This window comes from Calypte anna, chromosome 11, assembly GCF_003957555.1.
Source record: "Calypte anna isolate BGI_N300 chromosome 11, bCalAnn1_v1.p, whole genome shotgun sequence".
NCBI classification, from domain to species: domain Eukaryota; kingdom Metazoa; phylum Chordata; class Aves; order Apodiformes; family Trochilidae; genus Calypte; species Calypte anna.
The window spans coordinates 1,594,657-1,622,039 of record NC_044257.1 but is presented as its reverse complement, the minus strand read 5'-3'; the positions used below and the strand labels follow the sequence as shown (position 1 = coordinate 1,622,039).

Sequence of the window (27,383 nt, the reverse complement as noted above, 5' to 3'; positions counted from 1 at the left end):
GCCAGAACTGACCAAACAGAGGATTCCATCCCATACACCTCAGACTCAGGAGAAATTGGAGGCATCAGGAGGGTCAAACCCATTCCTGCTTCCCCTTCTTCCCCTCTCCCTCTTTGCTTCAGCATCCTGGGAGGATTCTGTCTGTTCCTCTGCCTGTGCTCCTGATCCATTCCAGCCTGGATCTGTGTGTTCCTGCCTCCAGCTCCCAACTCCTGCTGACCCCAGGATTCCAGCCTGGACTTTCCCAGGGCTGCCCTGCAGCCTCGGTGGGGATGGGAGAGTTATTGGGGGAGAGGGGAGAGGAACCTGGGATCAATTTCCCTGTATATTTGTATAGATTTAGTAATTTTTCCTATTTATCATTACTGTCTCATTAAAGCTGTGCAGTTTAGTTTCCAACCCATCAGTCTCTCTCCCTTATTCTCTCTCCTTTCTTTATCAAGGAGGAGAGGGGGATTAATAGGGAGCTTCTGTTACTCGGTTTAATTGCCAGGCCAGAGTTAAACCCTGACGCTCAGCCTTGGCCTTAGCTGGAACTGTGGGGTTTTCCAGCAGCTTCTCAGAGGAGCCATCCCTGTGATCCCCCTGCTCCCCAAACACCACTGCACCAACACCAGACAAGCAGCAAAGAGTTCCCCACATGTCAGTGAACTTCTCACCTCCCAACCCGGGCACAGTGTGAACAGAGGGGCATCCACAGGAGCTGAGGAAACACCAGAGTCCCTACCCTGCCTTTTAATGTTCTTTTTGTTGCTTTGTTTTGGGGTTTTTGTTGGGGTTTTTTCTTGTTGTTTTGTTTTTTCCCCCTAAGAGACTGGAAATCCCTTCTTCCACCTTTCTGAGGCAGAGCCTGCAAACAATATTCTGACTTCCTGATCCCAATGGAAGCCCAGTGCCACCCTGGCACTGTCTGAAGCACAGCCTGCCAGGAATATCTGTGGAGATGGGATGGTCCCCAAATACCACATCCAAACCCAAAGTAACCACTTCTAATAGAGCAGTAGGAGGTCCCCAATCTTGAACATCAGCCCAAGATCCTCTGTGCTTTGCAGTGACAGGACATGTGAACACACCCCTTGAGCAGGAAGATCTGCACACAGGTTTTTGAGATGATGCTTTGTGACCTTAGAAGCACAACACCCAACCTGGGCCTTTGCATCCCCTGGCCAGCAAGCCCTGCTTGTGCTCCAGAGAGCCTGGCTTGCCCTGCTGCAGTTCCAGTCAGTTTTCTGTGTTCCTGTTGGTCTCAGAGCAGATGAGAGCACTGCTGAGGTGGCAGAGGGAAACACTGGGGATCTCCAACAAGGCTCAGAGGAGCCAGGGAGTTATTCCTGTGCCAGAGCCAGGTGATGAGTGAGCTGAGCAGGTCTTGTTCATGGAGTCTGCAGAAGAGTCAGGGTAAAACCACAAGCAGTCACCAGCTCCTGTCAGTCACTCTTACCTGAAGCACATGCTCAGCTCCAGAAATGGCTTGCAGCACATTAATTAATCCCTGTTAGTTAACTAACTGTTGGCACCACCCTGGTAATGAGGTGCTCAGAGCCAAACAGCCATCACAGCAGGATATTCCAGAGGCACTGCAAGAAGCTTCCCTCCTCCTCTTTCCAGAGGGTAGGAAACTTAAACGAGAGCACTTCTATTCCTGCCACCCTTGGATGAGGCTGGAGACCCAAAATCCACAGTCTCAAAGTGTTGCTGATTTCCAAATCATCCCAGTAAGACACAAACATGCAACTGTGGGCAAACAAATGCTCAGCACCTTTAGCAAGCCCACTGCCACAGGGGCACAGCATGAAAGAGAAGCTAATTTTGCTCGTTGCCTCTGCAGGATAGAGGAGGGCACCAGATTACTCCTTCTCCCCAGAAAATGAGCACAGCAATGGAGCTCAGAGCTCCACCCAGCCCAAGGAGCAGGAGGACAGAGCTCTGACTCAGCCTCAACACTCAGATGTGGCTCTGAAGCACAGCAAGCACTCAGGCATCAGGCTCATTAAAGCATTGCCCTGTTCCAGTTGGTGGAGTTGGGACTCCTAAGGGACCTAAGCTCTGATTTAAAAGGAACACCTGCTCAAACAAGATTAGTCACAGCTCCAACCCAGCAGCTTCTGGGCTTCCTAAGAGCAGCAGAGAGCTTCCTTGGGGGAGTGGGGGCAACACAACACACTTGCTCTGCAAGTGACTGATAGGAAAGCCTTTGACCTGGAGCAAGATAGGGTTACAGCACGTCCAATTCCACTCACTCACCAACAGCTGCATGTCCTCTTCCACCTGGCATGACCCTTCCCTCCCCAGCAAGTAGAGGCCTCTCTTCCTGCCTTCTCCATGGGGGGCAAAAATCCCTGAGGATTTCCCAGATCACCTCAGTGCAGGGGGCAACATGACCAAGCACAATAATTCATGGCAGTGTTTGGACTTGGCTGGGGGCTGTTTTCAGCACTGAGATGGAACCAGATTTGGAGGGGTTGGGAGGGGTGGGAGGGGTGTTCTCCTCTTACTCAGACTTGCTTTGGGGTTTTTTTGCTTTGTCTGCAGACCAGCAAGTTCAGGTCATCCTCCTACAACAGGGCTGGGTACATAACTCCACCTGCCAAAGCCAACTGAAAGGCAGCTGGAGACATGAGCTCCAGATGGAGGTGTAAGATGCAGCCAGGATGGGAATCCAAGTCCTGCTCCTCTGCCCAAGCTCCAGGCTCACCTGCAAGATGCTGAATGCCTTGAAGAGAGCAGGAACAGGTGAGCAGCGACGAGCATCCACGAGGACTGTCAGCCCCAAAGCCTGACATTCTGGTCTACAAGGACAGAGAGAGAGAGATCACTGTTTGTCACCAGAGAAAAATAAAAGTATGCAAACAACCCATAGTCATGGCAGGGTGAAAAAAAAAAAACAACCCAGTCTATTCTGGCTTTGTAAGGACAGGGAACTACCTGGCCACCTTCTCCTAACCAAAATCCATACACAGAAACCACCATCTGGATTGCTCAGTTTTTCCCTTTGCTATTTCCACCTGAACTTCCCATTTCTCCAGTTCCTAGGACACATCTCACTGGCTGCAGAGCTGCTGATACTCACCCCATCAACCACCCAGGAACACCAGTCCTTCCTAACTGTGTTCAGGACAAGCTTGGCTGTAGCCACACTGCTTAACAGCATCCAGACCCAACATCTATCTTGCCCAGAATCAGATTTGAAGGGAGAAGCATCAGAAACAAAGCCTGGGTTAAGCCTGCTCCTTTTATAAATGGTTTAAAGGCTTCAAAACAAACAAAACAGAAAAAAATCACTGGCAGAGTGAGCTTTACTTCTTATCACTTTAATCACCTACAAGTGAAACAAAGCCTCAACTGAGTCCAAGATGAGTCAGGGGAAACGTTTGTCACAGAGAAAGGAAGAGTAGCTCCAGCAGCAGGCAGCCTGCAGACTCCCCAAAACTACTGTCAGCCCTTCCAGATCCTGTAACACAGAGCTGCTGAATGACTGCTCCCAAATCCCATTTCCTGAGCAAATGAAAGACAGCAAGAGCAGCTTGGATCCATGGCAATGCAGGGAAACACTCAGTACTACACCTAGTTCTACCACACCACGTGCACAGGGCACATACAGAGTGGCCAAAGTGCTTACTGAGCACCAGGCTGCTCACCAGAGCAGGAGATCTCTCTACCTGAACCATTTTGGGACTGTCTGGACCAGGTTCCTAAGCCCATAAAGAGCACCTGCACCACCCACCACCTCAGATGGCACACTGAAAGGCAAAGCAGCCCCTGCAGCAGTGTTCCCCCAGCCAGGCCAGCAATGTCACCCACCTTGGGATGGAGTGCAGGTACAGGAGGAGTCGTACCAGCTGGGTGGTGTTGCAGTGGGGGTTTAACCAGACAGTGTTCCTTGTTGTTATTATGGCCACTGCACGTCCCAGTTTATCCCTGGTACCTGTGAAAGCAGAAAGGAAAAGATGTCACCCAGGGAGGTCAGCAGAGCCTCGTGCCAGCTCTGTGTGTGCCTCATTTCTCACCCCCACTCCATCACCTATGGCAGGGAGGGCTCCTCACAACCAGCCCAAGAGTACCCTGAGGACTGCAGGAAGCTCTCAACACTCTTCCAAAACTATGCAAATGCTGCCCCAGAGCAAAGCAGCTGAGCTCTGCTTGTCTTCTTCTCATGGCACTGCTAAATTTGGACTTCTTCTACCAAAACACATCCTTCATAAATTATCCTTGAAGCTGCCTCATGCTAACACAACCTTGTGAGAAAAGCAGGGATCTCATCAACTCCAGATCCATCACTTCACCTCCACCTGCCTTACAATATTCCCAGGGCAAGGGGGCAGGGACACTGCGGGCTGAGCCTTCCCGGGTAACCAGACACCTCCTGGGAGCAGAGCAGGAGCCCGGGGCTGCTCCTGGGAGGCTGCAGAGCACACTGCTGCCTGCCTGCACCTCTGCCCGGCCCCACAGCCAGCCTGGGAGCTCTGGGGAAGGAGAAATCCCTCTGCTTCCCTCAGCCTGGAAAAGAGCTTCACTTCCCAAGGACTTGAGCCTGCTTCAAGAGCTCACAAAACTAGCTGATAGCTTTGAGCTTGAGCGTTGAAAACTCAAAAAAAAAAACCAAACCAGGAGGACATCAAAGTGACATTTTTGCAGCACTCCCTCCAGCCTCCTCTCCAGCTGCAAAGGGAAGGGAAGGACCCAGCCAGCCTGGGAGCTCTGGGGAAGGAGAAATCCCTCTGCTTCCCTCAGCCTGGAAAAGAGCTTCACTTCCCAAAGACCCGAGCCTGCTTAAAGAGCTCACAAAACTAGCTGACAGCTTTGAGCTTTAGCTACAAGGTGCATTGAAAACTCAAAAAACAACAAAAAAAGGACATCAAGGGGACATTTGTAGCACTCCCTCCAGCTGCAAAGGGAAGGGAAGGAGCCATCCAGCCTGGAAGGTCTGGGGAAGATCCCCCTGCTTCCCTCAGCCTGGAAAAGAGCTTCACTTCCCAAAGAGCTGAGCCTGCTTAAAGAGCTCACAAAACTAGCTGATAGCTTTGAAAACTCTAAAAAAGACCCAGGATGTCACAGGAGGACATCAAAGTGACATTTTTGCAGCACTCCCTCCAGCCTCCTCTCCAGCTCCAAAGGCAAGGGAAGGACCCAGCACTCAGGAGCAGGCAGTGCCTGGGGACTGAGCCTGCCCAAGCAAGCAGCAGCCTCCCAGCAGGGTCAGCAGGAAGGTCAGGGGGTTGGAGAACAGTGGGGACTACACCTCTAGTGTGGGAAAAGTAATTCTCAAGAACAGAAGCTGCTTCCTGTCACACAAACCCTCTGTGTGTGTGCTGGGGGGGATTTAACTCCCCCAAGCACAAGATGCTTAGAGAAAGTTGTCTCTGCCTCTTCTCAACTTCATTGCTACCCCAGGAGATGCTGCTCTGGGCCACCTCTCCCCACCCCAGGGACATGGGAACTGGGAGGTAAAGCAGATGGGCAGCTCCAAGCACAGAAAACTCCCCTGGTGTCATCTCAACCTGTCACTAGGACACGACTTGAGCAAGGGCTACAGGCACAGATGGGTATCACTTAGAAAAAGGGATTTTTCCCTCCCAGGGACCAGAACTGCAACAAAACCTCTCCTGCCAAAATCCTTCATCAGATTTGGGAGGTTTTACTACTCCTGAAATACAGTACTCTGGACACAGAGTCACAGAGCTGGAGAGAAATGTATAAAACTTATTAATATACCTTGTTTCACAAGGTAAGGAAATCATCAGAAATAAAATAAAAATTCAGATATAAAATAAAAATTTATCAGAAAAAAAAAAAGCCAATTACTGTAAAAATAGCTCAGTAACAGCTTTCTTATTCTGAAGCAACATCTTTTGTCCATCAGGGAGGCTGGGCACCACCAGAACCTGATTAAACCCTGAACTTCCATATAAGAACCTGAGAATTGCCTGACCAGGTCACACAAGTAATCCCAGAGTGAGGTCTCCAACAGTGGCACACCCAGGTGATTCAAGAGCAAAATGCAGGAATGAAAGTCCTGAAAGGAAAATTTCTTCCTAACTCCATCAGCTCCTGGTTTATTAATGGGGGAATAAGAGATATTCACCATTCCTTCTAAAAATTATCCTTTCTAATGTAATTATTACATCATTACCAATGTCTGACATAGAGTGCACTCCCTCAGGTGTGGGAATTGCCCACTGAAACCCCAAAGGAGACACGTAGGAAAAGGTATGTCAGTCAAAGCCAATACTGCTACTTAGAAAACATAATTCCTCCCTAAATGAAACTCCCCTGGCAGTGGTATCAAGCCCAAACTTTGTTTCTTCAATGCATTGCAATTTCATCCAATATTCACATGCATTTGCCTCATTTAAGATCTGTGTGTGCTGATAGGAAACAGCCAGAGCACTCCACATCAGCATGGGCCATCAGCTTCTCCAAAAGACCCCTCTCTCTTTGGCCCTTTCATTTTCTGGCTGCTGTACACAGCATAAAAATGTCCAAACTGATCAGTAGATGGGAAGATCAGAAATCCTCCTTTGGAATTTGTTCTAACAATTTACCTCCCAATGCAAAATGAGGTTTGAATGTACCAGAACTCTGCCCTCCACTTGGTTCCTCATTTCCCCTTCTCCCAGAAGACTGAAAAAGTCTTGCTTCCCTTTCCTCCTTCCCTGCACAAAGGTGATCTCAAAACCTTACAAAACAAACCCTACAGCCTCTTGCCATAAGATATCCAACTCAGTTACAAGCTCAGGCTGTCACCCTTCTCTGCACCACCTCCAATATTCACCCTCTGTAACAAGGGCCAAACTGCTTGAAAGCCCAAACTGCTTGAGAGAGGTAAAATGATTTTCTTATCCTGGCTTGTCACCTCTTCTGAGCTTAAAATTATCCTTGCAGGCCCAGCACTGTGTCACAGCCCTCTCTCCTGTCCTTCTGGCTCTCCTTCCCAACTTCCCCACACTGCACAGGTTTCCCTGTCCTCTTCTCTGCTCTCTGGCCAATTTTCCACCTATTTTCCCACACATTTCCTGAGATGACCAAACCCAGCCCTGCCCCAGACAGCCCTCTTGCTGGCTGGAGAAGGAATCAAGACCACAGAGGTGGTTTGGATGCTGCCAGATGGCTGCTTGGCAGCAGAGAGGCAGAACTCAGCTCCTCTGCTTCACTGAGTAGAACACAAAAACTGAGTGGGCCCTGCACACCAAGAGGACACAACTGCTCAGTCCAACAGCCTCAGCTTTGCTTACTGCTCTGCCAATCCTTGTCCCCAACACAGAGGTTTTATCTGCAGCAATTTGCTGCTTGCTGCCCTATCAGATACAAGCACTGAAACAATGTCTGACCAACAACTGATCTGGGCAGAACAATTCTGGGAAGTCCTCCCTTGAGAGCTGGTTTTGTCACCTGCTGTTTGGCTCTGCTCTCCTTCATCCCACGTGCTGCTCACTGGGGTGTTCCTCTCCACACACTGTGTCATGAAATCAAATGTTTCCTAAAAATTTGGTATATAACCTAGGCAGCTACGTTGAACCTACCAAGCTTCTAATTAGCAAGGACAAAACTCATTATGCAGGGGCACTGTCAAACAGCATCTTCTGCACTGCTGCCCTTTAATTATCTCCCAAGTGAATCAAGATCCTATTGTGTCAGTTAGGTCTGTCATGGCCCACCAGCCCATCATTAGCTGCACCCTCACTTTTCTCTTTTTGAACTAGTGCTATGAGCCCATGGATTTGGCATTCCTGACTCATCCAATGCTTGGCTGACATTCTAAGACTCCTGGGAGCAAGTTAACATGACTTTCATGAGAGGGAAGTCCTGCTTCCTGTCCTTCCCATCCAGAAACTTTAGAGGATGCAAGAAGCATTGCTCACGAACAGGCTTGGGGTGAAAGAAATGGAAGTGGCATCATTCTGCAGTGCTGCAAACTGAGGTTCATCTCCCTTGCTCTCTTACAAACCACACTTCCCCAGACACATTCCAGCTCAGGTACTCACCAGGCAGGCAGGCAACACCACTCTGGAGAACCTCTGGGTTCACATCCTTCATTATGGGAGGTGCAGACAGACCACCCCAGGCAGTCCCAGGCACAGGGGAGGTCAGGGGAGTAGCAGCTGATGAGGTTTCCTCCAGGGCACTGACTTTACTGCCTGCTGCTTTCCTTGCCTTTGCACCTTTTGACACCACCCCTGTAAGACAAAGCAGCAGTCAGAGGCACGAGCAGAGCTGCACCCAAAAGGTCCCAGGTAAGAACCAGATGAGGGAGGGACATTCCCCCAGCCCCACCACCACTCTGCAGCTCTTCCACTCCTGGGGCCAGCAGCATGTGTATTCCAAACCTCCTCCTAAGATTAATGCTGCTGGAATTCTAAAAGAATAAACCAGGTCACTGTGAGTTTTTGCAACTTGCAGACTTCAACTGAGGTCAGGATTGCTGCAATCCAAGCCATTTTTAAAGGTAACAGAGCAAGGAGTACAAGTGTGCTCACAGCCTCCAAGCCTGGCACAGTTTGGAAATCCCTGGCCAGGCTCCAGCAGCTGGAGCTGAGGTGATAAAGCAGCTGCTGATGGGGAGAGCTGCTCCAGCAGAGCAGAGCTACTCCCCCAGCACCACTTCCAGATTAGTTCCTGAAAATATGAAGTCAACCCAAGGCTGAGAAATCAGCTGGAAGTTAGCCAGAGAGGCATTGTTCTGCCCATCCAGGTTTGTTTGGTTTTTTTTAATAAGCAGGTAACAGGTAAGTCAAAGCAGATTTTACAGTCCTGAAGAACAAGGTGCTTACACCAAGCAGCTCTGTTTGGGAACTGGAAAAAAATGCTTCCTTCACCTGACACACACCAGCTTTCTAGTAAAAAGTCTAAGAAGCAATTCTTTCCAAAACTACAACATGGAAACTGATGTTAGTTTTGCCAAATTTCACGTAGAAGTAGCTGGGAAGAAGAAAAAAAAATATTATTTACCTACTGTGCAACAAGGATTATTCCCCATTTTCCAACACTGTAAGAACTGGGAGCCACTGATGTGTCTTCAACAATACATCTTGAGCATCCTAAGTACAGGGGTAGGCTATCCCTCTTTTGGCAGAAAGATAAAGAAAAGGCCACTTGGCTGCAGATCCTCATACTTCAATATTTACCAATAAAAAAAAAAAAGTCAACTTCTCTTCAGGAAAGAAAAGAGAGTGGAGTATTTATTTGCTTGCTATGAAGTTAGACATTTTAATTGCTATTTAAAAATGACTTCAACCATCCTGCCCTCCTGCTGCATCAACAGTGCTAACAATTGACTCAGTTTATTTACTAACAGATTCCAATACTTCATTAAAGAGCAGAAGCCAGAACAAAGCAGTCCTTGAAGTGGCTTTCAAGCCACAAGTTTTAGCAGTGAAGGAGATTTACAGGTTGAGGCTCAGCCCAAACTACTTTCCAAATCACTACAGTGAGGGAGAGCAGTGCCCTGAGCAGCATGGCAAAATCATTCAGCTCTGGGGGGAAACTGGGTGGGGGGCTCCAGGGCTCTGCTATGACAGAGGAGCTGCTCATTACTCCTTGGTAACTACTCCTCTTGAGGGAGCATCCCTGGGACCCAGCTTGGCATTTGACTCCACAAGCTGCTCTGGTGGCTCTGCAGAGTCCTGGGACACATCAGAGCTCAGTTCCCTTCCTCCTCATGCTGCCTCAGCCTCCTCTTTCCAGTGCTGCAAGGTCATTCACTTTAGACCATACTGCTAGATCTTCCTGAAATGCCATTTTAGAAGGGCACTAATCTTCTGCAGATGGGACATGTTGAGGATCACCAACTTTAAGTCACATCCCAGCAGTTTCACACTAAAGGGTGCTGGACTTCTCCAGGAGAATATCTTCTGAGGGAGCTGTAGAAGCTGGGCAGTAAGCAGAACCACAGAATCTGCATTAAACAAAGCACACTGGCAAAGAGGACCAAAAGGTGGCATTTAAAGACAACAAGACAGGGTACAAAGCTTTGCTGAGGCAAGAGAAAGACATAAATATACACAGCAGCCCTGCCCTCTTGGAAATGAGCTCCCAAAAGCCAGGAGACAGAAAGGAGACACAGCCTAGCTCAGCCTACGAGACACAGTCCTAGCACTGGGGTTTTTCCAAAGCCTCACTGGAGCTGGAGAGCCTGGAGAGCCTGCAGACTAGGCACATGCTGCTCCAAAAATCCTCTTCCCTCAACTTCACAGGCTGGGGTCAGGTCTGCAGCAGCATCCACCTGCCTCCTGGCAGGCCCAAGCACAGCTCTTGGGTGTTTGGAACCTGGGGTGGAGGCACTTCCCAAAAAGGAACTGGTAGAACGCAGAGGATTTCATCACAAAGCAAACTGAGAGCTGGGATATCCAAGTTTGCAGGTTCCACCTTTCCCTGAGGTTAAGGAAGTGGGAGAGGAGGATTTGCTTGTGTGCATTTCAAAGAGACATTTAGCATTTTTCCTGCACACTGCCCCTGCACCAGTATCCTCACCTGGTACCAGGGAGCCCTAACAGGTGCTGCTGAACATGTCCCAGTGGGGCTTCTCAGACAACTGCTGGAATATCAACACATTTTCCACCTCCAAAATAGAGGAATTTTTTCCAGAGCTGCAAAGTTTCAGAATTCGTTTTCATTTAAATGTCAGTTGCTGGGGAAAACCAGCACTCAGACTTGCTGTGAATGGAACCAGTGTCAGTTTGAAGCTGCCAACTCAAACCAGCCTGCATCCGACCTAAAATCTTTCTCAGCTAGGTTATAAGTGTGCAGAACATAAGCTCAGTTCCTGCCTGGGAGTGGGAGGGAGGGAAGAGAGTAAAGGGGTGAGGAAAAATTTGCAAAGACAGCAAACTCAGCTGCCCCAGATCTAAAGGTGTGTTTTGACATGACCTACAACTTCTGCAAGTTCCCCCTCTCCCTCACACAGAGCAAATCATGTGCCTGCCCACTGCTGCTGAGGTGTGAAGTGCAGAGCTGAACTGCCCCAGTAATGCTTAAGCTTTGCTGTTATTTATAGTTTGGGCCAGATCCCCCCAGTTTCCAATCAGAGCAGTAAAATGATCTCAGCACGAGACAGTCCCAGAGACTTTCCCTTGCCCAGAGTCTGGCTGGCTGGAAAAGTCCTCAGCCAGGACATTGCTCCACTTTGTAACTTCATCTCTGAATTACTGCTGCATTACTGAGGGTTTAGCAGGGCTAGATAAGGGGGTGGCTTGTCTGGATCTCAAGGCAATCAGATGTAATTGAATGGATTAAGCTTCTTACAGTTCCAGCTAGAGTGTCTAAGAAATCCTGCCTGCATTAACAGGTACTTGAGCTGCTTCAGGCCTTAAAGAGTTCAGTTCTTGGGACTGGGGAAGTTTCTGGTGATTTAAGTTGCTTCTTTCACTTTACAAACTCTGAGACAGCAGTTCAGGGTCTGGTGTTTGTGTTTTGGTTTTTTTTTTAACTGCAAGGCCAAAGTTTAATATCATCCCAACTGGGCCATAAATGTGTTGCTTGCTTCAGCCAAATCCCCAGAAACGCTGAAGCTGTCTGTCTTTAAAAACAAATGACACACACCCCAGAGAGCTCTGTCTGTCATCACTGAAATCCACAGCAGCAGCCAAGAGTGGAGAGCAGCAAGAACATCACACTTCCTATCTCACAGAGGAGCTGGACCTGGCTAATTTTAGACAGAAGAGCTGGGAACACCAAACAAGCAGCCACCAAAGTCATAAGGCAAGTGCAGAGCCAGAGTGTGGGTAAAACCCAGGTTTGTCAGTTCCAGTCCTGTGGAAAAACCAAGTCATAGAATCATAGAGTCACAGAATGGGCTGGGTTGGAAGGGAGCTCAGAGCTCATCAAGTCCAACCCTTGATCCACTCCCCCCGTGGTTCCCAGCCCATGGCACTCAGTGCCACATCCAGGCTCTTTGGAAAGATCTCCAGACACGGAGAATCCACTACTTCCCTGGGCAGCCCATTCCAATGCCTGATCACCCTCTCCAGAAAGAAATTCTTTCTCATCTCCAACCTAAACCTCCCCTGGCACAACTTGAGACCCTGCCCTCTTGTCTTGCTGAGAGTTGCCTGGGAAAAGAGCCCAACCCCCCCCTGGCTCCAACCTCCTTTCAGGGAGTTGCAGAGAGTGAGGAGGTCTCCCCTGAGCCTCCTCTTCTCCAGCCTCAACACCCCCAGCTCCCTCAGCCCTTCCTCACAGCAATTCTGCTGGATCCCTTCACAGCCTCCTTGCTCTTCTCTGGACCTGCTCCAGCACCTCAAGCTCCTTCCTGAACTTCCTGAGGGGCCCAGAACTGGACACAGGACTCAAGCTGTGGCCTCCCCAGGGCTGAGCACAGGGGCAGAATCCCTTCCCTGGACCTGCTGGCCACACTGTTCCTCAGCCAGCCCAGGATGCCATTGGCCTTCTTGGCCACCTGGGCACACTGCTGGCTCCTCTTCAGCTTCCTGGCAATCCAGACTCCCAGGTCCCTTTCTGCCACTCTGTGCCCAGCCTGGAGCTCCCCATGGGGTTGTTGTGTTGAACCTCATCCCATTGGGATCATCCCAACTCTCCAGTCTGTCCAGGTCCCTCTGCAAGTCAAGCCAGTTGAGGGCAATCAGGGGAAGGGATCCCCATGGCAGGGTTGCTCATTGCCACACATCTCTCAAGAGCTAAGGAGAGCCAGAAGGTGACCTCTTTTGTTCTGCTCACTGTGGCAGATGCTCTTCACACACATTTCAGAGACAGGAACTTTTGTGCTGACCCCTCTGTTTCACAGAAGAGAAATTGTTGTCACTTCAAAAGCTGTGGGCCTGCCTAACTGTGGAACTAAAATACTTTGGTGCAGCTGTCAATGAAATCTCATTGGACATCTTAGCTCCAGGAGGAGGTCACATTCGAGGCATCAGGTAAAATGGGACTTTTGGACACTTGAGAAAGTGCTTGCAGTCAGGCAGAGTGGTGCTGCAGCAGTGACTGAGGCTCTCACACACACAACTCCACACCAGCACAACCATGACACTGGCAGCCTGGCCAGAGAAGACCAACTCTTGATCTGCTTGTTGCTCCCCAGGATCAGCCATGTTCCAGCAGCATGGGTCTGTACCCCCAACCCTTTCAAGAGTCCTCTTTTCAAGCCAGGTCATTTTCCTACCTAGGGGTCTCAGGAAATCCAAGCTGTTGAACTGGAATGCCACATTCCACCTGCTCCCACCACACACTGGCTCTTGGATGGGATGGACATACCCAGCTGCAGCTTTCCCAACTCAGCAGAGCTGGACAAGCCACCAGGGTGTCCATGCAGGTACACAGTGCCAGGAGCAGCCTGGAGCTAAAGGCAGAGAGAGCTGCATTGCCCATTCAGCTCCTCTGGAGGAAGCAGAGCTCCAGGACAGGACACTGGCATAAAGAAGCCTGGGCAATACCTGCCTGAATATACAGTTACAGTTGAAGTGAAATATTTAGTTTCTCTGTGCTCTCCCACTGAAGTACCTGCTTAGAGGAAAGCACACTGGAGGAGAAGGGAAGAGGGGAGGACATCCCTCAACTTAGGAGTTTGCTTCTTAAATGAGTCCCCACACACATTTGTTGGTTTTCAGGCCATGCTACACAGCTAATATTTTAATGTGCTTCCTCTTGCTACAGTTATCTTCCTAAAGCCAATCCTCAGCTATAAAAGACTGGCACAGTTAGGACATTCTCTTCTCCTGCACTCCTGTTACACACACACACACACACACACACACACACAGGGGCAGCCACCAGCAATCAGAGCAACTGAAATTAAATCTCTTCCACTTTGGTCTCTACTGATGTAAATTTGCAAAGATGTAAATCTGATTTACTGATGTAAATTTGTTAAACAAAACACCTGTGAAGGGAAAGCTAATTTCCAAGCCACAGAAATGACAAATTAAACCCCTTTCCTGGAGTTTGTGCTGTTGCCCCAAAGCCCCCCAGCAATTTGTCAGCTGTGAGGGCTTGGCCTTTGGTCAGTGTTACACACAGATCAACACACAAACACACAACCATCCAACTGCTGTACCTTTAGGAGATGATGCCCCAGGAGCTGCCTCTTGCTGGGATTGCTCAGTGGGTCCCAAGGACAGTGGTCCAACCTCCAGTTCCTCTTCAATGGATTCCAGTGTTTTTAAGGCTACAGGCTTTGACCTTTCCCTGTAAGAAAAACTTCCCTGGCTCTCCTCCCTTCTCTGCCAGTCTTGAACAGTAACACACTCTGGGTTCAGCACAGAGCACTCTTCACTTTCCCAGCCCTGTTTTTCTGACTGTCTTTGTGGTTCCTCACACCTCTCTCTAGACCTCTGGGTTCTCAACTGACTTGAGTCTTCTGCTGGTGCATCAGGGCCCAGGAAAGAGTCACTGTTCCTGAACTGTTCTGCCCTCTGACCACCCTCTGCAGACAGAGCAGTTTGGAGCAGCACATTTTCTTTAGCCTTCTTCAGCTGATGGGCAGAGACCTCTTGCTCTTCACCATTTGACAAGAGTCCATCTGTAGGAGCTTTGGCAGAACAGTGACTATGACTACTGTGACTCTCACTTACAGGCAACATTTGTTCAATCTCTTGGACTTCCTCAGGGCTGTCCCCTCTTCCCAGTTCAAATTTATCTACTTCTCCTTGGTTCTCCTCTGGAGGATTTAATGGAGAACTAAGATTTGCTTCCTGATCACTGCAGCAAGCACCAACTGTTCCTACATCTTCTATGTTCCCTGAAAAAGAGCCTCTCTCCACACCTACATCTGACCCCTCAGGCTTGGGAAGTGATGCAGCAGCCTGGACTGGTGCAACCCTTTCTCTGACACTCTGGCAAGAAACATCAGAACTTTCCCTCAGTGTGCAATGTGGTCCCAAAGGTCCCAGGACAGACACAGAAGGGGGGTCCAGCTGTGTCACCTCATGGTGACCCTCAGGCAGTGGTTCTCCATGTTCCCTCAGCACCACCTCCTCTATAGCACAAGCTGCAGCAGCATTTAGAATTCTTTCTGGGCTCTGCTCTGATGTTTCAGCATCAGGATTTCCACTAGGAGCATCACTTTTTCCTCCCACACTCCCAGCAGCACCAGGCATTTGTGTTCTGCAGCTGACACCAGCACAGAGGGGGCTGTAGCTGCACAGTGCATATTGCCCATTGATGGATTGTTCCCTGCAAGTGTCCTGCTCTGCAGATGAATCTGCATGGCAGGGAGGAGACTCAGCCCCAGGAAAGCTGTTCCCAATGTTTCCAGCTCCACCTGATGTCAACTGTCCTTCCGGGGCCAGTTCTTCAAGTGCCATCATCTTGTTGCTTTCCAAGAGAACTGTGTTTTTGAGAACTGCAGCAGAAGTCCTCAGAGTGTCCTTTTGACAGTGCTCCTTCTGTCTAAGTGCTGCCTGAACTGAGTTCTTGGAGTAATTACTGTCCTGGGTGACACAAAACCTCTGCTTGCCCTTAGACGCATCCACTCGTGTTCTGGGCTGAGTCAGGTAACTTAAAGCCAGGGACTGGGTCAAAAATCCTGGGTTTGGTCCAAACCTGGGCAAGGAAACTTCTGTCAGCTCAACGTATTCCCCTTCCAGGTCACTTTTCAAGTCCTCTTGAGCCCCAGGACTTGGACAGACACCATTGACAAGAGCTTCACTCAACTGGGGCACGGTGCTGCTAACCACCAGATCGTCCTGACTGGGAGTTTTCCCCCGTGGGTATGGAGATCCTAGGTCTGCTGAACTGCACTCAGCATGGTCCACAGGGAAGCCCAGAACTGAAGGCTGCTCTGTTATTTCTGCAGAGATTATATTGTTTTCAATTATTTTTGGTTTGTTTATAAATTCAGGATTAACCACTTTAGCCCAGGGGACACGAAATATTTTTTCATCAGTGGTGAGTAAACAATTTTCCAGTGCTCCATCCATCCGCTCTCCATTGATAGCACTCAACCATTCCAGGGTAAAAATAGAGGTATAGGAAACTTCTGGAATCACAACCTCCTCAACATTATGATTGTCCTTTGCCAAATATTTCAGTACAATCCGTGGAGACTTCTTGAGATAGGGGACCACCTGCAGGTAGAAGTCACCAGGCTTCAAGATTCTCCAGTCAATGGCAGCCAGCTGAACTACAACCTTCTCGTGGACACACAGGGGCCATCCCTGATGGAGAAACAGCAACCCAGAGTATGGAACCTGGGGAGAGAAGAGAAAAGGGGTTCAGCTTCATCAGAGCTCTAGGACAGGAGAGATCAGCACTTGCTTTCTAACTGCAGAACAGTGGAACTGAGGGGCTTTGGTTATCAGTGCCAAGAGAAGCCATCCACACAGAGGTCTTCTCTTGAAAAAGCAGAAAGAAGAAAAGTTACCAGTGCAAAGGACACAGAGCTCCTGGAAGGTGTCCAGAGCAGAGGCACTGAAATGCTCAGAGGGCTGAGCACCTCCCTGGGAAGCCAGGCTGAGGGATTGGGGTTGTTCAGCCTGGAGAAGAGGAGGCTCCCAGGTGAGCTCAGAGCAACCTTCCAATACCTGAAGGGGCTACAAGAAAGCTGGGGGAGGGCTTTGGACACAGGGGGGTGGGGAGAGGAGAAGGGAAATGGGTTAAAACTTGGAGAGAAAGGGGAGATTGAGGTTGGACATGGGGAAGAAATTCTTTAATCTGAGGGTGCTGAGCCCCTAGCCCAGGTTGCCCATGGAAGCTGTGGCTGCCCCATCCCTGGCAGTGTCCAAGTCCAGGTTGGATGGGGCTTGGAGCAACCTGGGCTGGTGGGAGGTGTCCCTGCCCATGCAGGGGGTTGGAATTAGGTGATCTTTAAGGTCCCTCCCAACCCAAACCAGTCTGTGATGCTATGATTTAGGGTCTGAATGTAAATAACTGGCTGCCAGAACTCTCAGCCCTTTTTCAAAGCTGGATCAGCATACAGAGGCAGAAGTCAAAGCCCCAGATCCCCAGGGCAGAGAAATCAGGAGCTTCCAGTGGTCAGGCTGAGACCCAGGCTCTGCAGTAGGACCAACTGGAGTGACTCAGAAAGCCAAAATTCAGAGTGGGCAGCACCCCTGACCAAGAGCCATTAGAGAAAGACATGCAGACAGCAATCTACTTGCACCACACCAACAAACCCCACTGTCCTCTGCTGCAGACCATCCACAGCCACCAGTGAGAGTGGTCAAACACTGCACAGCAGCTCCAGAGCATCCCCAGTGGTTGTACCAGGGACACTTGGTATCAGGCTGCCAGGAGGAGGTTAGAGCTGCAGCAATCTCATTGCACAGGATGCCACTGCTCAGCCTGGCACCACAGAGTGTCTGTGGGCTGGGGAAGCCTTGTTGTTGGGTCTTCAGACTGAGGTCTGCTGGAAGAGAGGCAAAGAAGGGCTTTGCTGGTGAGGGAAGGCAGAATGAAAATGCCAAGGTCTGTCTGAGGACTTGGTTTTATCCCCTAATGTGCTCTCCTGGAGCATGCAGCACTTGCCACTTGATTTTGTTGAAGCCAAACTGAAGAGCTGGGTGAAAAGCACCACACAGGGTGCTCCCCAGAGCCCGTGCAAGACAGATGGGGACACATGACATGGGATGGCTGCAACCTGCCAGGGAGCAGGAGGAGATACTGGGAAGACAAAGCAGGAGAGAGGAGGCAGCAAATGAGGAAAGCAGAGCAGGACAACAACAGAAGGAGGCAAGCAAGCTGCTAGGAACTACACTTAGTGTACCAGGGAGCTCCTTGTTACCAAAACACAGCAGTGCTCAGGACAAGTCTCAGACAAATCCCAGTCAAGTAAAAGAACCAAAGTTTCATGGCTTAACAGTCTTGAGTCAATTATTTACAGCTTTATAACAACTTCAAAAAAGAAATCACTGCTTTGAACTTGACTGTGGGTCAAGTAAGATTTAAATTAAGCCATGACATAAGCCATCACTTTCATGATTAATTTCATCTTTCTCTGTCACCACGAGGGTTTAGCTGGTATTTACTTGTATCAGTTGCAATACCTCTACTAAAAAGCCACCACAAAGGCTTCAGCATTGGTAGCATCAGACTTCAGACGCTTCAGAAGGCTTCTTCCCCTGACATGGTCACAGGGCAGTCATGACAGAAAAAGCAGTTTATGAAAACCCAGTCTTCTCCCAATCCAGATGACAGAAAAAATATTTCAATTCTAATATTTTGCAACGCAGCAAAGAAACCACAGAAGGAAGGAACTTCCTCACACACCTTGAAACAACATGTAATGCCACCAAGTTATTTGTTTCCTATGTTCAAGCTTTACCTTCAGCCCAGCCAAGTCTCTTGCAAAGTTGCTCAGAGGCCTGAAAGACCAGATCATCCTTCAGGTTCAATAATTCTCCCTGCTCAACCCTGGAGCTTATTATCTGGATGCATTCCCACTGCTTTGAATTATTAACTCATGCCATTTCACCTCCATCATCTCTTAGGCCTGCCTGAGGTACCTCTTTGGTGATTCCTTTTAAAAATAACTTCCTTTGTTCCACTTTTTCACAGTGCAAAGCAGTGCAGAACACCTTGTGCAGTGGCACCAACACTTCCCAGCTGTGCCAGAAGCATCTCCCAAAGCTCAAGTCACACCTGGCTTTCAGTCATGCTCCTACAGCAACCCAGACACCTGGTCATTTTTTTTTCCTTTCTGAACTGATGAACCCCAGGATCACAACAGCACAGATCACAGCAGAAATTCTGCCTATTCCCTCGTGGAGCCACACGCCTGCCCTCTGAGCCTGCTGTTATAAAACCTGAAGCACAAAGTTTTAGAACCCAGGTGACACCAGTCCAAGCAGGAATCCAAGTCACTCAACAGCCTCACGTTTTCAGACTTCAGAAATGGAGCATCCTCATGCTGCTCCCTGCCCCAAAAAGTGCCTTCAAAAGGAAGATTCCATGAAAAGGCTTAATTCAGTTGTTTTAACCTTTTATTTTGAGTCTCAAGTATCTGCTCTTACACTGTCCAATCACTACAGAGCCAAAGCAGGCTCAGCAGCCAGAAACAGACTCTGTGCCCAGTGGCTGCAGACAGGAGTCAAGCTGCTGCTGCTGCTGCTGCTGCTGCTGATGATGATGATGATGACAAAAGAGCTGGGCATCACCTCCAAAGATGGCTCCTAGAGCTATGGGCATGGCTGGGCAGGGACATCTGAAGGCCAGGGGCAAGATCTGATTTCTCCCTCTGTCCCAAGCAGGGGACAGACCCTTGGTGCACCCTCCATGCACCCCTCTCCAGGCCCTGGGGATCACATGCAGGTAACTGATTTAAGACACCAAGGTGAAGCCTTGTCTAATAGATCATGAAGCCACTTACACTTCTGTCACTGCAGAGGATAAGGAAAAGATGGAGGGCTCTCAAGATGTCCTACAGCAGCCATTCAGACCAGAGTTACTTCCTCACATACACACACACAGTTAGGAGAAGCTCCCATGGAGGAGCTGAACTACAAACTGAGGAGGAAACATTGCTTTTGTTTAGACTCTAAAAAGCAGACAAGCTGCTAAAGAACAAGAAACAGTCCTGTGATTTCAGGCAGTGAGGACAGCCACACCAATGTGTCATTTCCCTCAAAAAAAAGTAATTTTCCACAATAAATAGTCAAACAAGCAGACTTCTAAATGAAATATGGAATAGCCTGGGCCCACCTCTAAATCCAGAACGGGGCACCTAGAGCCTCCTTTGATCTCCCTGCATTTCCACCCTGAAAGCACAAAATCACAGGTCTTGGGCAGAAGGGGTCACAAACAACTAAAGGCTCAAGGCTTTCACCTGTGCTCCTGGAGAAGCCTGTGCCCACACTCTGACACTTGCTCCTCACTGTCCCAGACATGGCACAGCTCAGCAACCCCCCAGTACTTACTGCTGAGCCCCCATCAGCCCTGCACCTTGTAGCTCCTGTCTGGGCCAGGCTGGGCCCGAGCCCTCCCCCATTCCTGGGCCTGTGACAGAAGGGTGGTTCCAAGCCTAGCTCCTGCCCCTGCCCCAGCTCCCCACACAGTGCTGCAGGTGTAGAACAATCCAACCATGCTGCTGGTTCCTCCTCCTGCAGGACACCTGCACCATCACAGCACCCTCATCCCCATGCTCCCTGGCCCCATGAGCTAGGCCAGCCTGAGGAGCTGCCAGTATGCAGGGCCCCTCCAGGCCCCACCACCCTCACCTCCTCCTGCCTCAGTGCTCCCCAGGCCCCACCACCCTCACCTCCTCCACCTCATGTCCCACCACCCTCACACCTCTGTCACCTCAGACCCCCTCACACCTCTCCCACCTCAAACCCCACCACCCTCACACCTCCTCCCATCTCAGACCCCATCTCTCACCTCAGCCCACACCACCCTCACCTCTCATGGATCTCAGGCCCCACCACGCTCACCTCTCACCTCAGGCCCCACCACCATCACATCTCTCCCGCCCCAGGCCCCACCACCCTCACACCTGTCACCTCAGACACCCTCGCACCTTCTCTCACCTCAAACCCCACCACCCTCACACCTCCTCCCATCTCAAACCCCACCACCCTCTCACCTCAACCTCCACCACCTTCACCTCTCACCTCAGGCCCCACCACCCTCACACCTCTCCCGCCTCAAGCCTCAGCACGGCCCCTGGCTCAGGTGTCCATCACGGCAGCCTCCTGCTCCTATTGGCTGCCGCACCGCAGCTGTCCTCCCATTGGCTGTCGGGAAGCACAAGGCCCGCCCTACCGCCCCACGCTGTCCCTCAGAGGCCCGGCCCGAGGGCAGCCATGGCCCTGCGGCTGCCCCAGGGAGGAGCGGCACCCTCAGTGCCCACCTAAGTGCCCCCCTAAGTGCTCCCTCACTGCCCTCTCACTGCACCCCCACTGCCCCTCACTGCCCCCCCTCACTGCCCCCCTCACTGCCCACTCATTACCACCTCACTTCCCCACTCACTTCCCCCCTCACTGCCCCCTCACTATCCCCCCTCACTGCCCTCTCACTGCCCCCCCTCACTGCCCACTCATTACCCCCTCATTACCACCTCACTTCCCCACTCACTATCCCCCCTCACTATCCCCCCTCACTGCCCTCTCACTGCCCCACTCACTGCCCACTCATTACCCCCTCATTACCACCTCACTTCCCCACTCACTTCCCCCCTCACTGCCCCCTCACTATCCCCCCTCACTGCCCTCTCACTGCCCCACTCACTGTCCCCCTGACTCCCCACTCACTCCCCCCTCACTGCCCCCTCACTCCCCCCTCACTGCCCCACTCACTGTCCCCCTGACTCCCCACTCACTCCCCCCTCACTACACCCCTCACTACTCCCCTCACTGCCCCCTCACTGCCCCCCTCACTCCCCACTCACTGTCTCCTCAATGCCCCCTCACTACTCCCCTCACTCCTTCCCTCAATGCCCCCTCACTACTCCCCTCACTCCTCCCCTCACTGCTCCCCCACCCCGTGTCTCACCCCCATCTCTGCCCCAAACGCATTCCCTCAGGCAGAGCAGTGGTGTGGGCCCAGCTCCCTGCTGGGTGCTTCCCTCACCTGCCCTGGGCACTGCCAGGCGCTCCGAGATCTCCAGGAGTGAGGAAACTGCTGCCTCCTTGGGTGAGGGAGGTGGTTTGGGGAGAGCTGGGGAACGTCTTGCAATAATTAGCAGTGCATCCAAACTAAAAGCCTTTTTTTTCTTTGAAAGGGGAAACCACCCTGTGCATCACTGCATTGGAAACTGTAGCTACATAAATCGATGGGATCGTTGCTGCTGGGACATTCAGGGTGAGAGAGAGCAGCTCCCCGGAATTCTTATGCACAACTTTGGATCTTCTTGTAGAGGCTCAGGAAGACACAGCCAGCACCTCGCTGGAGGCTGGTGACAATGTGGTGAGGCACACACTTCCAAGGTGTTGTTAAGGCCAATCCATGGGACGTGATGGGTGCTTCCCCCTAGCACTTCACCTCCTTGAGCCAAACAAGCAACTGACTATCTCAGCTTCTGTTTAATACCTTTCTTCTCCCAGGAGTCCCTTGTCCTCCACCATGAGGGCTTCTACTGAAAGCCTGCCACATACCCCCTCTAGGTTTAGAAACAAAAAGGAACAGGGAACAAACCCTGTTTTTAGGCTGTTGGGGTTGGTTGGCTTTTTTTCCACCTTGTAAACTTTGAGCCAAGTTTGTGATGGAGGCATTTGACTCATCGTTTCTAACATTTTAGACTCCCAAACAGTAAAGCACATTAATCTTGGACTCGTTCTGGCAGTAAATGTAACGTGACTCCTCGGGGCTACTGAGCCTTGCGACCGTTCCAGCAACCATCAAAAAGGGAGCTGGAGTTCTGGGAAGAACACTGCCTGGCAGCATTTGTCCCCTCCATGTCCCCCAGCCAGCGGTGGGAGCCCAACAGCTTCATCCATGGAACAGCTGGGGTCGGAAGCCACCCAAGACCACCATCACCAGCAAACGCTCCACTAAACCTCCCCCTCTGAACCCCTCCAGTGTCCCTCGTTCTGGAAGTCCAGGGCACTGCTCCACACTTTATCTCAGCACAGTTCAGCTCGGATAACTATTTCCCAACTGTTTCCTAATTGCCTGCCCGCCCTCCCACCTAGGCTGCCGTACACACACACGCAAAGCCCTTCTTGCCAGCTCCTTTTTTACATAGGAGACGAGAAGGAAAGCTCTTGGAGCTTTCCAGAGGCCTCAGAGAGCATGATGTACTTACACAGGCATCCTGCTGAATGCACTGCAGGATGTGCTTGGCTGGAATCAGGAAGTCTATGAGGTAGCGCAGTCCATCCCCACGGTACGTCTTCTCCACCACATCAAAAACTTGGCAGAGGACAGTGGCTGCGGTGGCCTCGAAGGGAGGGTAGAGTGCTGATAAGGTGCTCTGAATGCAACTGTCCAGAGACTCCGAGTCCTGCCAAGAAGAGAGAAAGCGTTAGCGGTACCACGGCACCGCACGCCCCGCTTCCCCGGACCTGCCCCACGCCCCCACCTCCAAAGGCAGGAAAGATCAAAGGAGCAAAACTGCCTTTCCTTTCCAGTTGTTTTTTGGCACCGGTGTTCCCAGGTAAACAGCAAAAAAAAAAAAAAAAGAAAAAAAAAAAATGAAAAAGCTGTCCCGGAAGGCGAGGGGAGCGCCTGCTGAGCGCCCTGCTCGGCAGCCAGGAGGTTTCCCAGTTTTTTGCTTACGCAGCAGCTCAGTCCCTCTCCTGCCTGGGCTGGGTGGGGCGGCTCCAAAACCATCGCCACAGCACGTGAGCTGTGTGAGCCAGCCCGGGCTCCACGGGCAGGAGGGAGCACTGAGGCCCCTCTGCCAGACACCTGGGTTTGGAGATGCCCACCGGCACCGGGATGCGCCCAAGCCTGGCGGAATCCCAAAGGGAGCCACAGGGGTTGTGCTGAAGTTGTGCTGAAGCTTGGCAGCACGCTGCACTCCGATGTCCCAGTGCAGCTGGAGATGTTTGGTACCAGGAAAAGCCACTCACCGGTGCAATCCTTCATCATTCAGGGCTGTTTGCCTCTCCTGAAAGGCTTACTCTGGGAGCCAGAGATTTTCTGGAGGGAGAGGTGCCTCCCGACAGGATCCACAGGCTGTGTGGCAAGGGGGTGGCCTTTGGTGCCTGAATCAGAGGCGATGCCTTCCCTACTTCCACCCTCATTTGGGAAAGCTTGCCAGCCAGAGCCTGCCCGTGGTGTCAGGACCAATTCCAGCACTAGAGGCCAAATTCTGATTTGTTATATGGGTGTAAATCAAGCCAGCTTGCCAAAAAAAAAAAAAAAAATATAATAAAAAGATAAATCTGTACACATCAGGTGAGAAGATTGGGATCCCTCTTTTCTATTTTAGAGGGGACCCCTCTGGCTAGCTTACAGCAAATGGGAGTGAGTTTTGCTGCAAAACCAAATGAAAGTTTACTCAGGTGTCTGGCCAGATCCTCGTCTGATCCAAATCCACCTCCTTTCACTGGAGACAAGAAAAGCATTTCAGCCGCTGGCCCAGAAGCCCTACAGCCTCCTGCAGAAGAGGAACAGCTGTGTGGAGATGCCTGAAAAACATACCTCAGGCCCACAGCAAGATGGGGAGAGAAAGTTAAACAAAGCAGTGCCCCAACCAACAGCTTATGCCCTCACCAGGGAACAGTCCTGGAGGGATCAGGAGGAAGCAAACCCTTTCCCTGCTCCCACTCGGAGGGAACATCACTCCAATCACCTCCACGGGCCTAAGAAAATGAAACAGTCCCAGGGGAAGCCTACACCAACCTGCAGCCCTGCAGGGATGATGCTTCTCACACACAAACCTCCCCATCTCCTGCACGATTTTTAAATTCCTCTTTTAGAGTTTTGAAGGTTTTAAGGGCCAGATAAACTCCCTGCTCTGTGCTAAAGCCTTCCTGGAGGGATGGCAGGAGGGCTGAGGTGATGCCTCCACCATCCCTGCACACACCGAGCTGGCAGGAGGCAGGTGAGAGGCAACCCATGCACTGCCCAGGGCCTGGCACTGCTCCCAGGGGCAGCACCGAGCAAGGCTGGATGGCACCGAGGTCCTGCAGTGTTTGCAATATCTTCTGAGAGACCAGATGCCTACTGCAACACCCCTCGAGGTCAATGCAACAAGACAAACAGAGGTTAAGGAGCTGCTTTTCATATTCTTAACCTAAGGACTCAAAGCAGGAGGTCTACAGGGACACTTCCAAGGGCTGAGTGCCAGGACCTGGATCAGGAACAGGGAAGGGATTCTGCCCCTGTGCTCAGCCCTGGGGAGGCCACAGCTTGAGTCCTGTGTCCAGTTCTGGGCCCCTCAGCTCAGGAAGGAGCTTGAGGTGCTGGAGCAGGTCCAGAGAAGAGCAAGGAGGCTGTGAAGGGATCCAGCAGAATTGCTGTGAGGAAGGGCTGAGGGAGCTGGGGGTGTTGAGGCTGGAGAAGAGGAGGCTCAGGGGAGACCTCATCACTCTCTCCAACTCCCTGAAAGGAGGTTGGAGCCAGGGGGGGGTTGGGCTCTTTTCCCAGGCAACTCTCAGCAAGACAAGAGGGCAGGGTCTCAAGTTGTGCCAGGGGAGGTTTAGGTTGGAGATGAGAAAGAATTTCTTTCTGGAGAGGGTGATCAGGCATTGGAATGGGCTGCCCAGGGAAGTAGTGGATTCTCCGTGTCTGGAGATCTTTCCAAAGAGCCTGGATGTGGCACTGAGTGCCATGGGCTGGGAACCACGGGGGGAGTGGATCAAGGGTTGGACTTGATGAGCTCTGAGCTCCCTTCCAACCCAGCCCATTCTAGGATTCTATGATTCTACGATCAAGCATTTAACCCCCAGTCCTATATGGGCTGTTTTAAACAAGCTTCTCCCTACCCAGAAAAGAACAATATCAATCCCAAACTTTTATTCCATTAAGTGAGATGGAAAACCTGGAAATTGCCAGACATTTCCTTCGCTGCACAAACAGGTCTTCAGAGCAAAACATCCAGACTGGGGAGGTCAGGAGAACTCTGCTGAGAGCTGACACCCTGCAGCTTTCTGTACAGCTCTGCTCAAGCCCACCCCCACACAGGGTGTGAGGGGAGGACTTGGCAGAGTTTAGGAAATAGAAGAGGAGAAAAGAGATGGAGAGGAACTGTGGGATGAGTTAGTACTGACCCAAAGGGATAGCCTAAACCAGAAGTCTGCCTTTTACATGCTACCCTAGACCTGCTAAAAAAGGCTGTAGGGTAGGGAAATGGGAACCAAACCCAGGCAGAACCTCTCACAGTTGGGCATATTAATGTTCTTGCTGCCCACTGACACAACACTCTGAACATGAAACATTGTGCTGCTCCTGTGCCCTTGAGAAGTGACAGAGAGAGGCCAAGCACAGCTCCAGTAACCTCTGCTGACACCAACCTGTCCCCGCAATCATCTGTGACAGAACTGGTCCTGACAGAGGTGCCCTTGCACCCAGCCACCAGAGAGACCAACCAAGAGCTCAGCCACAACCCCAGGACACTGCTGGTAGCACTGGACAACGATTTCCCTCTGACCCTCTGCAGTCCCTGGGTTCAAAATCTCAGTCAAAACCAGCTCTCTGTGTGTTTCTGTACCCTCTCCTGCCCCTCTGCTTCTTCCCCTGCTTGAGAAAAAGCCTTTCAGGTATCAGTCCCCTCCCCTGAATGAAATTTGTTACACTTATTAGTGCAAATAAAACAAAGAAGTCAAAATATTTGTGTATGAGTCAGTGCATCGCTCTGAGGTTCTCACACCATTCCTGCTGTCTTAGCAAAGCTTTCACAAGACAATTATTAACATTGGCACCGAACCAAAAATCCTTTATAAGGTTAAAATAAACCAAGTCCTGTGTTATCCTTCCTTTAGCAAGATGCAGAATAACCTTCCCCAGCAGCCACTGCAGTGCTGCCAGTGACTGCTTAGCAGAGGCTTTCTCTCTGGACAGGCTTTGCCATGAAGCCACCACAGCTGGGCAAGCTTTGGAGGGACAGAGAAAAAAAGATTTTAACCCCTATCACATAGCAGAGAGAGGGGGTGTTAGTGCAAACCTCTGCTGATTCCACAGGAAAAGTCCCAAACCAGGGAGCAAATTCCCACCCCCCTTGTGCTGCATCCTTGGGCAGCTGCAGAACCAGGATGGACGTGGCCTCCATGTGCCACTGATGAGATGAAGGCAACCAATTCCCAACACCATTCCTGCTGTTTTAGCAAAGCTCTGACCAGGCAATTATTCACACTGGCGCCACATAAAAAATCCTTTTTAAGGTTAAAATAAGCCAAGTTGTGTCTTACCCTTTAGTAAAAAGCAGAGGAACCCCAGCCAGGGGTGGCAGGAAGGCAACACCACTCTGCATTGCTCCCACCCCCCCAGGGTCATCTCCCAGGGATGGGTCTTGCCCAGGTGGAGGGGGAAATGTGATAAGAGCCTCAGAAATCACCTTGAAACACAGAAGGTGAAACACGGGCAGAGCTTGGAGCCTGCAAGAGCAGCAGATTCAACCCCAATCCGATTAAACCAACTCAGAGCCCTAGGGATAGGGCTGCTTATTTGTACTGACATCTCAACCTGCACAGAGGGCTGAGGAAAGGGCTTCAGTGTGGCCCTTGTGTGCAATGCCAGAGTGCAGCCCCCCCAGACCCCCCATAGATGAGCCACAGTTTGGGAAACTCACAGGAAGCAGCTGGAGCCATCACAAGAAGGGAATGGCATCCTGTGCTCCAGGGCTGATAAACCTCAAGTCTAGAGCCCATCCTACCAACAAACCACATCCCTGATTCTCCAGCAGGTGATGCAACTCCCAGCAGGAATGAGGAGAAACCTCTGCGACCCAAGGTGAGGGGAAAGTGCCTGGAGAAGAGGGAAAACGAGCTGAGCCAACACGGATCCATGGAGAGGGCAGCCCTGCCCAGGCACCTTCCACTGCAGCCAGCAGCCTCCAAGAGCTGGCAGAGCCCAGCACAGGCACCTCCTGGGCAAAGCAGCCCCCGACAGGGTATGGA

The 27,383-nt window shown here is 51.0% G+C and overlaps 1 protein-coding gene across 1 annotated transcript in view; it reads right to left on the bottom strand.

Moving 5' to 3' along the window:
* The window catches only part of PLEKHG4 (pleckstrin homology and RhoGEF domain containing G4), a 96,416-nt gene that overhangs the window by 56,124 nt on the left and 12,909 nt on the right, over nt 1–27,383 (bottom strand). The window contains exons 2-6 of the mRNA XM_030457671.1: nt 22,625–22,822; nt 14,003–16,136; nt 7,983–8,174; nt 3,802–3,925; nt 2,696–2,789 (exon numbers count right to left, since the gene is read on the bottom strand). Of these exons, the coding sequence (XP_030313531.1) occupies nt 2,696–2,789; nt 3,802–3,925; nt 7,983–8,174; nt 14,003–16,136; nt 22,625–22,822 (2,742 nt within the window). The remainder of the gene's footprint in view (nt 1–2,695; nt 2,790–3,801; nt 3,926–7,982; nt 8,175–14,002; nt 16,137–22,624; nt 22,823–27,383) is intronic.